General features: G+C 34.3%; 1 protein-coding gene across 1 annotated transcript in view; it reads right to left on the minus strand.

Annotated features, from left to right (window-relative positions):
- PTH2R (parathyroid hormone 2 receptor) overlaps nucleotides 1-12199 on the minus strand; it is a 103879-nt gene that overhangs the window by 37275 nt on the left and 54405 nt on the right. The window contains exons 5-8 of the mRNA XM_022567555.3: nucleotides 9482-9579; nucleotides 8556-8745; nucleotides 7471-7624; nucleotides 772-832 (exon numbers count right to left, since the gene is read on the minus strand). Of these exons, the coding sequence (XP_022423263.2) occupies nucleotides 772-832; nucleotides 7471-7624; nucleotides 8556-8745; nucleotides 9482-9579 (503 nt within the window). The remainder of the gene's footprint in view (nucleotides 1-771; nucleotides 833-7470; nucleotides 7625-8555; nucleotides 8746-9481; nucleotides 9580-12199) is intronic.

Raw genomic sequence — 12199 nt, forward strand, 5'->3', positions numbered from 1 at the left:
TACAGTTTGCATTAAATGTAGATCAGTAGTTAGTAAGTAGAGCACATGCATGTTAAGCACAGGTACTAAATATCTGGGGCAACTGAGCACTAAATAATATATAAGAGGCACAAAGTATCCCCAAATATGCAGGAAGTACTTGATAGTCTTGATGTCTTAATTCAGCCACTGATTGGTGGAACCCATGGCCACATATCCTTTGCCCAAAGAACGCAAAAAAAACACCCAGAGCTGCTCAGCAGGCTAAGTGGCAAGCTAGAGCCATGGCCAACAGAACTTGCCCTTATATCTCTCTGAGACAGCAAGTGTGTGTCTCCAGCCCAAGGCACCTTCTGTCTGTGGGTCCCCTTGTTGCAACCACATTTCTGGTCCTCATAACCACACCATCAGTGGGGAATGCTGATGTGGCAGAGAGAGTGAGAGAGAGACCGAGAGGAGATATGAGCACTGCCTATCCCAGGACTCAGGTAGTGCAGTCCTTTCACCTGTGTGCATGATATCCTAAGTGTGTTAACTTACCCATCTCTTTCCCTTTGCTTCTCACTGTATGTTTCAAATTGATTTCATAAACCATGGAGTTTATGACCATCCTAATCGGGTCTGTGAGCCTTTCTGTCCCATGACTCTGGGATGGATAGCTTGCTGGTAATGTATCAGAGGCTACAAGGTAATTTCCCACATAATGTCCCTAAAGGGCAATGTCATCAAGAACAGCAGCAAGTCTTGAGAAAATCCCAGGCTCTTGCTTTACCTCTTCTTGTTTCCACTCACCTTGCATCAGCCAGAGTTGCTCGTGCCACAGCCCAGGCTATAACAAATGCCGCTGGGAACCCTGCAATCAGAAAAGGATTCAGAGACCATATTTCTTTTGAGATTAAGGGATTTTTTTTCTTATATTCATCACATAAAAATATATTACTAAAAGGTGAGAGAGAAAAACAGGCATGAAAAATGTTGCTATGTGAATATGAAAAGTCCACTTAATTTTCATCTTGTCCGTTTGAGAAGGTAGTGGTACACTGATGTTATTCGTTCTCAAAAGTCTGAAGATGAAGACTGGCTCTATTTTCCTTTGAAGGGTGTAAGGTTAAGCCATGTATGGAGGGGACTGAAGTTCCCGGGGTCAAAGGCAGGCGGTGGTCGGTGCATCCAACTTTGCCTCTTGAAATGCCGAAAGCCACATGCTTTCCAAGAGGAGTGAAGCAACAAGAGGGACTCATGAGAAGTGGCAGGAAGGCTGTTGTTCTAAAATACTCAAATTTTCTCATTCTAAAAGTTGAAGGCATAGAGAGGCTATACCGCAAGTTACAAAATTAGGAAGTTTTGATCAGTTTAGCCCTTCTTTTTTTGTTTGTATCGGCTCCAGACAGAAGCATTTGCAGGCACTGAAAGCTTAGCAAAGGGTGGTGCTATATTAGTTTGATGATTTGAGCGTGACATATTTGTCCTTCATAAACAATAAATACCTATGAGCTTGCAACATCAACTCTATTATACTGACTTTCCATGAGTCCTTTGCCCCCAGTAAAGGTTGACTGCTCAGTTCACGCTATACCTGGACTCTGACATCACAAAAAAATCACAAACCATAACTTTTATGCAGCACTGCAATAGAAGATCAAAGGATTTAATGGATAACTCTTCATTATGTGGCCTTTTAGAAAGAAGTTTAAAAAAAAGGAAGAGAAACCATAGGAAGCACCTTACAAAGAGAGAAAAAAAATTTAACTCAGAACATTTTTTTAACACAATATTCTTTACCTTTTAAAAAATACATTTCTAAATGTTCAGATATATTTTCTAAGCAAAAAAAGTAAACATAAAAATAGATTCAGATGAAAAAAATTTCAGAAAAAAATTAAAAGAAGGTGATATCCCACAAAAGGGAATTTCCCTTAGTGATCTAATTGAATTTAACCTCAGCCTGCCTGTGTGGCTATTTAATTTTATGACTCTATATTCCAATTTTATTTATTGTTTTTATATAACTCCTTTTTAAAAAATTCTGCTCGAATTCTATGTTCTAGGAAATTTTTGTCAAAAGAGATTTACCCAATTCTGGTTAATTCTTAGGTTCAGCTTGCTATTCTATCTATTTATCTAGTCCACCTATCCATCCATCTGTATAAACATATATCCACTAAGCACTTATTAAATGCCTTTTCATTTGTTAAGAACTGATATAGTCTCAGATGAGTAAAAAAAAGAACAGAATAAACAATATTCCTGTTTTCCTGAAACTTATATTCTGGTATGGGAGGCAAAATTAATAACACAACTTCAGTTATCAATTAGCGCTATGAAGAAAAAACAAGAATGATACTATGTAATGGAGACAGCATGGCTCCTTCTGACAGAATGGTTCAAAAAGGTCTGACCTGGATCCCTTTGCCGTTCTACTGCCTTGGTTATCTTTAAAAAGTGTCTGCCTTTGATCAAAATGTTCACATTTTCTCATTTGCAGGTCTTCATCTTCTGCTTCCTTTACAATCTCCTGATCAGGCAATTTCCTGAATGATGTTCTATATATAGGACATTGATTAATGGTGCTGGATTTGGAATTGTGTCTTAAATGATAATTATAGCAAATACTTTATATCAGACACCATGTCTTAATGAAATTGCTTTTCTCATCCTCTTGGAAGACCCTCATTCACAGATGAGCACAGAGACAACCATGGAGGAATAAAGAACAGAAACCACCTTGAGGCTTTCTAAGAATTTTTGGTCACCAATCTTAGTATCACATTATTATTTAATTAAGAACATATAAACAAAGGGAAAAATCTTTGAAATCTAGACGTTATTTTAAATTTAAGTGTTACTTTAAGTAAATTTAATGTAAATTGGAATGTTATTCTATATTTGCATTTATCTTAAGAGCTGAGTTATTTTCATAAAATACATCAGTATAAATAAGTGATTCTCAGAGGGAGGCGATCTCTGGTCTCAGAATAAGTAGACTCGAGTTTTGGTGTGGCTTCATTACTATTCTCCCTTAAAATGAAGGTTTGGACTAATAGTAGTCAAAAAAACTTTAGCAATTAAACACTTTCTTCAAATAAAAACTTATACAGCAGCCCACCACATAAGCCAGAGATGCCTTGAAGCCAAAGTGGGGTAAAAGGGCCTTGCCATATTGGCCCATGTAATTTTATCTTGTTTTGGACACTTCAGAGGCTTCACAGAATCCAACCTCAGCCTTACCATCCTCCTGAAATGCTACTGTGGCATTGCAAAGTCATAGCTTGATCATAAAGTGTAGAGTTAACCCTAAAAATTAGAAACCCATCATGACATGGGGATTCCCAGATTTGCTACAGACATACAATGTCTTACCAGAAAACTTGATTCCCCTGGGAATCCAGTCTGTTGACTGCTCAGATGTGAAGCTCCAAGCTATGTCTTCAGTTCCCTCTCTACTCACTGCAGGATGCTAGAATTTAGTATCTATCACTTGCTGATTCATTCTTTGAGGAACCTAGAAACTCGTCTATACAATTTTGATAGAATTGTTCTCAAGTCTCATAGGACTCTAAGGCCAATACTGAATGAGTCTTTCCTCTCTGTAAGGAAAACTGCAGAGCCTTTAATGTTTTCCATTGTTACAAAGGTGAGTGTCTATTTATGAAACTTCAGAAGAGTTACCCTCCCCTGAAATGGAATTACTACAGTAAACAAAAGAAATCTTTAAAAAATATATCTAATTCATAGTCTAAAATCTGCTCTAGAAGAAGAGTAAGGCATTATGAAAAAGGACCAATCTAAAACGAAGAGCTACAATAGAAAAGAAAATGTTTACTGAATTAAATATTGCCAGTGGGCAGAAACTGTAGAAGATCAATTGGTGGAGAGGAGGTGGAATCTTGAAACTGGGTGAACCCACAGAGATAAATCTACATAATGGTTACAAATATAAATTTGACTATAATTTATTTTCTTTTAAACAGATAATAACCTGTAGAATTTTTTAATGATAAGTAGTAAAACCCCAAATTACATCTTGAAGGTCTGGAAAAAGTAATAAGCAGGGAGAACCAAATTCCTTATCTTTCATAAAGCAGGGCCAAAATATAGATCTCTTATTGACTCTAATGGTTAAATATAATTTTAACTTTAAGATGACTTTAAGGTAGAATTAATAATGGCATTAAAAATCATAGGGCAAGGGAGAAACAGTTTTTCTAGATTTTTAAATTCAGCTTAAAGCAAACAACGAAGATTTTTAATTGTATAAAGGTGTTATATTGACTATCATAAATAATTTTATGAAGAACAGATTTTATAAATTAAATATTTTGAATATAATACATATGATGAGAATAGGCCTACAAAAAATAAAATAACCTAAAGGGTCAGACTCCATGCTTCTTGTGTGCTGGGACTTTAACATATATCTTGCATTTCAATTATATATACTGCCAAATGGATGATCAAAAAATGTTTGCTGGATTGAAATAATTTTATACAGAGATAATAAAACTGGAAGTGTTTTCTGATTATTTTTCTCCTGATTATTTTAAGATAATACAAAATATGAAAATATTCTACAAGAAAGCTTGGCAGCAGGGACGTGACTACGTGGTATAACCAGGATAGGTGCTTTTATATGATAATACATACATTCTGGCATCTCATCTGACAGGTGAAAATTAAGAATGGCTGCTAATACAGAGGTAAATTACCACATTCAATAAGGATAAAGAAACAAGAATGACACTTTTTTTCCTATTATGTTGTATATTATATCCCCAGTACTTATTTATCTTATAACTGGAAGTTTGTTACCTTTTGACTGACCTTTTAAATACAGAATTAAATATATTTTTAAAATATGTAGTTGGAACCGAGAATAAAGTGCCTTATTCATGAGAAAATTGAGCAGGGATAGGAAAAATTAAGAAAATGGTTAGTTGAAAGAAAAGAAGCATAGTCATCATTAGAATTTGCCTTTACTCCTCTACACATCTTGTTTTGTGATAAAGATATACAAAAAAGTCATTTTAAATATCTGCCTTCAATTTACTAAGGCAGACATGGCATATGTTCCTCTTTAGATGGTGATTTCCTTCCTTGCCAACTTATTATTAAGAACCAGCAAAATCAATGTAAATAATGCAACTCCACATATCATTACAAAGTGAGTAATAAAGTGCTGAGTATTTACCTAGCTGAAGAGAGCTTAAAGTTATAATAATTGGGTCCAAATGAACAACAAAGGAATCCAAGCAAATTCACTTCTCTAGTGAAGCCAATAAATCACTGGAAGAAAGTCTGAAACTGGGTTCACTATGGATTAGTCTAGCAAAGGATCCTGCAAAGCAGCTATAATGTTTTGATATTTATTTTTCTTATAGAAAGTTGGAAAAATGAGTCTGAAATAAAAATGATATTTTAAAATCATACTCTCAGTGTTGAGATAAGAGAAAATAGTCTATTAATCAAATAGACTTGGATATTTACTTCAGTAGCAGAGAGAAATTCTTAAAAGAATATTACTATTTTGGGGGGCTTCCCTGGTGTCCGCCTGCCTACGCAGGGGCCGCGGGTTCGTGCCCCGGTCTGGGAGGATCCCACATGCCACGGAGCCATGGCCGCTGAGCCTGCGCGTCCAGAGCCTGTGCTCCGCAACAGGAGAAGCCACAACAGTGAGAGGCCCGTGTACCGCAAAAAAAAAAAAAAAAAAAAAAAAAAAGAATATTACTATTTTTTAATAGTATATAGGCCCTAGCCTAGAGCATTTATTGTTTTGGAGTTGCAAAGAGAGAAGCTGGAAGATAGACCAACTATAGCACCATAACTCAGTAAAGATTACTTGTTACTGTTTTAATTGTGGTTAATTACATAATATTGCATGTAAGATGCTTTTTGTAAAGTGATCTTCCATGTAGATACTACTTGCTTTCATGCATGTTCTTAAACCATTTGGTGAAATGAGGATTTCAAGTTGTGATGCTTCTCTACTGTAATTGTCACTCTTATGACAAAATTTTGTGGACAAATAATTAAAGTTGTAAAGGAAGGTGAGAACCTCATACTTACATAGAAGCTCACTGGAACCCTCACTGTTTTTTTAAATTCTCATTTTCATAGAAAGATTTGAAAACTAGTTTCCTGGGTTTCAGTGAGGCAAACTCCTGATTTTACAGAGCGACAGACTGAGTGATACAGCCCAAATAAGAGCTGACGGGGAAATTTGCTATCAAACCAGTATGTAAATAAAGAAAAACAAGTTTATTACTAGTGTGACCAATGTCATAGAAAACCAAAAAATAAAATGGAACTCAGACAAATTCATTGTTGAATTTTCAATCAACATCTTTACTAACTTCTAGTAATTATGTGGGTACACAGATATAATTTTGCCTTGAAGGCAAACTACAAAAAACTGTTGAGAAAATCTCCAAAGAACCCTAAACAAATAAAGTGTATCTTTTTTTATTTTAGTAACTGTTAGTCAAAGATAAGGGAGAGCCTAAAAACAAACTGCTTTCATAAGTTTTTATTCACAACAATTATTATTTCATAATAAATAACGCTTGACAATAAACTGACCCTTTGTCTTCTTAAAGGTTATTAACTAACAGGAAATTCAATATCCTTTACTTCATGTTTTCAAACGTTAAGACAATATTAAGACAAAACAGGCCAAAAAATTCTTATTTTGATGGGGAAAAAAACCTTCAAATTTAATCTTGAGCCACTTAGTTGATTTTTTTCCCTGTGCTGAGCACGTCATAATTTGGATATTAAAATAGCAATTGTTAATATTGAGACTTCTTAATTTTAACCACGTATGAGTTTTAATTTTTCTTAAATTATAACAAACGAACAACATCCTTTCTCCACATCACATTGAGCTAGTGCCTAATTCAGTAATCCCTCTAGTACTGACAAGGCATTTTTGGAATGTGAGCTGAATATCCTTTGTTTTTAATTATTTATGCCGCAAGTAATTTGAATTATTTCCTTCCAAAAGACATCTACGTAATTAGTTTGTAATTTGCATTGTTAAATGCAGTCAAGATGGTCCTATAAATTCCTTTCTGGCATTCTCATCATATGACCTAGAATTACAAATCAAAGGTGCATCATTATAGCTTAGAAATTCAAAAATCAAAATTTTTAGGATGAAATTATTGTTAAATCAAGATATTGACATAAGATACGATGAGCACAGCAGTTCTAAGTATGCATGGCTAACAAGGTATTTCCCCCAAAGAATCCTCTCAAGAATCTGGCCTAAGAACACTAACCCTAAATTAAAAGTGAAAAATTTGTTACCACTGGGAGGATTATAGACTTGATCTTAATACATTTCCTGAATAATTAAAGAGAAAGAAAGGATAAAGATAGAATAGGGAGGGATTATTTCAGGAAAATGACAGAAAGAATGCTAATGACAGGCAAGACAGAAAGCCCTACAATCCATAATCCAGTTGAAAAGGAAAGGAGACAGAAATGCCTTACCCCAGCCTATCAAGGTGAAGCCCCACAGGTACTTGGTGTCCGAAAAGAACGCCACAAAGATTAAACTATGCAGATAGAGGCCTTCCACCAAGATCCAATAGTAGTTTGTAGCCAAGAAGTAAATAAACATCACAACAGCAATCTTGCACCCAATCTGTTACAAATAAACCAACATTGCACCATATTAGAATTCCTAATCGTACTGGTTCCAACATTAGACCACTAAAAAGCAGTTCCTCCATTTATTTTTTTATAATCTAATATCTCTTATACCTGGGAAGGCCAAGACTTTTGAAAGAGACCAGAACAAAGTTACTTTAACATAGCATTTCTAAGACTGCTGGCTTGATCCTATTTTTAAAATAAGATTTTTATTCCTTTAGGAGTTACAAGAAATCACTTTTCCTTAAGTTTTCTTGTTTATAAAAATACCTGATCATCAGAGAAAATTAGGAAAGTAAAGAAAAGCATAAAGAGGAAAACTTAACCATCATTCTACCATGAATTTATTTTATTCTGGTCTTTTTTATGCCCCAAAAGTTAATGGCTTAAAGTGATAAACATTTAATATGTCTTATGAATCGATTGATTGGCTAGATGATTCTGCTGATTTGGGCAAAGCTCAGCTAATCTTGGCTAGGCTCACTCATAGAGCTCTGCCCTCAACTGACACACCATCACACCTACTTCATTCTAGTTCATTTAAAAAGTCACAAAGCCAATCCAGAATTAGAATCAGCAGAGACAACAACGATCTACAGGGCAAAGGGCAAAGATACCGACAGCATTAATTCACACCATCAATACAATCAATCTATTCTACTTAATTTCCAGATATATTGCTTCAATGGTGATAATGCTTCTCATTAACTGAATTATTGGGTGATTCTACTTACTAAATAACAACAGGACGTTTAAGAGCAGAATCAAGTACCATGGAATCTTATTTGGGAAAAAGTCTTTGAGGCTACAATAAAGGAACTAAGTGCCCTGGGTTTTTAAATCCCAAGCTCCTGGTCTTGCAGGTGGGCTTTTTACTTTTGAAAGTGGTGAGCCATGCAAGGGCTCATGGTGAAAACACTTACATATTGTGATTTGTCCACAAGAGGCACTTCTACAGAACTCTGTAGGTCATCTTGCATTATCAGGGACTGCAGCTCCTTTACTCCTATGTGAGCATGGACCACTCTGTCCTTGACAAAGATGCTCGCAGCTCTCAGCATGAAAGACACAAATAAGTGCATGTGGATATAGTTCCTAGTACAATGCAATCGTCTATGGAGAGAAAATGTTCAGTATTTAGATTTGAATAAAATTAGAAATGGAGAAAGAAAATACATAAATGAGCTCAAACTCCTCCCAAAAAAGAAGAAATAAACCTGAACAAAGACAGAAACAATTGGGGTCAAAAACTAAAATGTAGCTTTTTGAGAATTAATTTCAAATTTATCCTGATCAGCTACCATGGTTATCCAGATTATGCAGTGTTAAATATTATGCTACATTATACTATAGCATTACATTATACTATATATTAAGGTAATAAATAATCGATGGAGAACCACCTTGAACAGGGATAAGCCTTATTAAAACTGGAATGTTCACATTTTCAATATATTCTCTATATGAAAAAGATATTTTGATAGAATTACACAGTTTTATTTCCTAGGAATGTTAGAGAGAAAACAAGCTTCCTTTAATATAAAAAGCTTTGGAATTATAAAAGGATCTTAGACACAAGTTAAGTCAGTAACATACTCAGGAGTAGATATAGCAGCATCAACTAGTACAGAAAGGTAACTCCAAAAAAAAAAGATTTCTTTTAAGTTTGATTAAAACAAAATCAAAAACACCAGGAAAAGGGATGTATAATCTGGTCAAAAGGCCCAGCTCTACCATTGCTTGTGTTTGGGAAAAGTATTTGGAGGTACAGATTATGAGAGGTCTGTGTCTTTGATGAATAAGAAACAGAACTACCCCTTCATGGAGAAAGTGACTGGGAATCACTCACCTGAAGTAACCAATGATGAGAATAGCCACAGCCAGAGATCCAAAGGAGACAGAGTAACCAATAGTGTACATGACATAGAGGCGTTCAAAGAATTCTTGCTGGAGGGCAACAGATTTAATCAGAAAAGCAGGTTTGAACAAATAATTTTATGTAGATAAACTTAAAAATCATGCTTTTAACCTCTTTAAAGATAGGCAACGTGTGACCACATTCGTACAATATACAGGTTATCTTTCTGGCCTTCCTTTTACTCCCTAAATTCAAGTCAGGGTTAAAGATATAATTAAAATATTTGGCATTTCTTCTTGCTTAAGTGAGGCCAAATTCAATGTTACAAAATTTACTTCATGTATTTTTACAGTGTTCATTTTAACTAATTGGAACTGTATATCTAACATGTGATATTTGGAGTAAATAAAACACATATTACAGACTATTTTAAAACTGGTAAAAAAAATATGTCACTTTTGGAATATTAGTTCTAGTTTTCTTTAGCTTTTTTATTGAGCTGTAGTTTACATGAAACAAAATGTGCAGATTTAAAATGAGCAGCTTGATGGGTTTTGACAAACCAAATTCGTTGTGCCACTTGCTAGTCAAAAATCCACCCACCATCCACCCCCAGGTAACTACTGTTCCAATTTCTGTCACCACAAATTGGCTTTATCTGTTCATGTACTTCATATATTTCTCAACTGTTCTTATATTTCTTGGAATTATATAGTATATACTCTTTTTGTCAATATACTGTTTTGATATTCACTGATATTGTTGCATTAATCAATGGTTCATTCCTTTTTTTTTTGTATTTTAAAATAACTCTAGATTCAAAAGAAGTGGAAAAGATAGTAAAAAGGGTCCTATGTACCCTTCACGCAGTATCCTCCAATGCTTACATCTTACATAAGTTCACTAAAGTATCAAACCAGGAATTTGGCATTGGTGCAGTTCATGTGTTTACAGTTTTGTGTCATTTTATTACATATGAAAATTTTTGTAACCTTCTCTGCAATCAAGATACAGAACTATTCCATCACCACAAAGATGTTCCTTGTGCTGTTTCCTTTACAGTCATACCTACCCTGTTCCTCTCCACCATCCTTATCACCTGCCAAACATTAATCTGTTTTCTATCTCGATAATTTTGTCATTTCATAAATGTTACAGAAATGAAATCATACAGAACATGATCTTTGAGATTGGTTTTTTTCACTCAGAGTAATAACCTCAAGATGCATTCAAGTTGTTACACATACTAAGTTTGTTCTTTTTTATTGCTGCATGGTATGCATGTGACCTACATATACCATATTTGAAAAGAGTTTCAAACTTTGTAGATAACATACAAAGTTGGGTCATGTTTTTTATAGACTCTTTCAATCTCTGTTAATTGGTATATTAAGACCATTTGCTTTTAATATAATATTGATATGTTAAGGCTAAGTCCATCATTTTATATTTTTATTTTCTGTTATGTTTTTCATTTCTGTGTTTTGCTTTTCCTGCCATCCCTGGTTACTTGAACATTTTGTAGAATTCCATTTTGATTTATATTTTTGTATAGTGCTTTCGGTGGTGGCTCTCGGTATTACATTATGTAGCTTAATGTGGAAGATTTGATCATTGAATTTTCACCTTTCTTCTATTCTAATTAAACATTGAAAAGTATAAATCTTTCTCTACACTCTGCTTTTGCTGTTTCCCACAATTTTTTATATATATTGAGCTTTCATATTTATTCAGTTCAAACTTTTGCCATTGGTCACATAATTTCCAACTATTTATGAATTGTATACATATTTTAATTTATTTTCAATTAATTCTTTTGTGGTCAGAGAACATACTCCATAAGATTTTAATCTTGAGATTTATTGAAACTTGTTTTATAGCCCAGCATATGTTCTATCTTGATAAAACTTTGGTGAGTACTTTAAAAGAATGTAAATTTTGCAGTTATTGTGAATACTAATCTACAAATGTCAATTTATTCAAATTGTTTGAAATATATTCTATAGAAGGTTTTGTCCAATTGTTCTATCAATTACTAAGAAAATGGCATTCTTTAAAATGTCAACATGCTGTAATTTGGTTATTTCTCCCTTTAGCTCTGACAAATTTTGCTTCATGTAATTTGGAGCTCCTAAATGCATGTATATTTAGGATTATTTCCTCTTGGTAAATTGATTCTTTATAATTTGAAATGTCCCTCCGTCTTGGTAATTACATTTATCTTTATATTTAGAGTACATTTCTCAAAGACAGCAAACTACTGATTCATACTTTTATTATCCATTCTGACAACCTCTGCCTTTTAAGCGAAATGTTCAGTTCACTTACCTTGAATACAATCATTGCTATGGCTGGGTTTAAATCTAACATACAGGTATTTGCATTCTAAATGTCCTATCTCTTCTTTGTTCCTCTGTACCTACTTCCTTACCTTTTATTGGGGGGTAGGGGATGGGGAAATCAATCAAGTATTTCTTAGTATTTCACATGTGGGTTTGTCTTGTTTTGTTTTGGGGTGGGGGGCAGCTTAAGGGATCTTAGTTCCCTGACCAGGGGTTGAACCCTGGTCCTTGGCAGTGAAAGCTTGGAATCCTAACCACTGGAATGCCGGGGAATTCCCAAAACTTGTGTTATTTTTTAGCAGTTACTATAGAGACTTGGTTATGCATCTGAACTTATTAGAGCCTACATTTAAGTAATATTGAACTA

The sequence above is a fragment of the Delphinapterus leucas genome, chromosome 8 (genome assembly GCF_059928025.1).
Source record: "Delphinapterus leucas isolate spDelLeu-1000000601 "Yukka" chromosome 8, BTC_Dleu_Yukka2, whole genome shotgun sequence".
Lineage (NCBI taxonomy): Eukaryota > Metazoa > Chordata > Mammalia > Artiodactyla > Monodontidae > Delphinapterus > Delphinapterus leucas.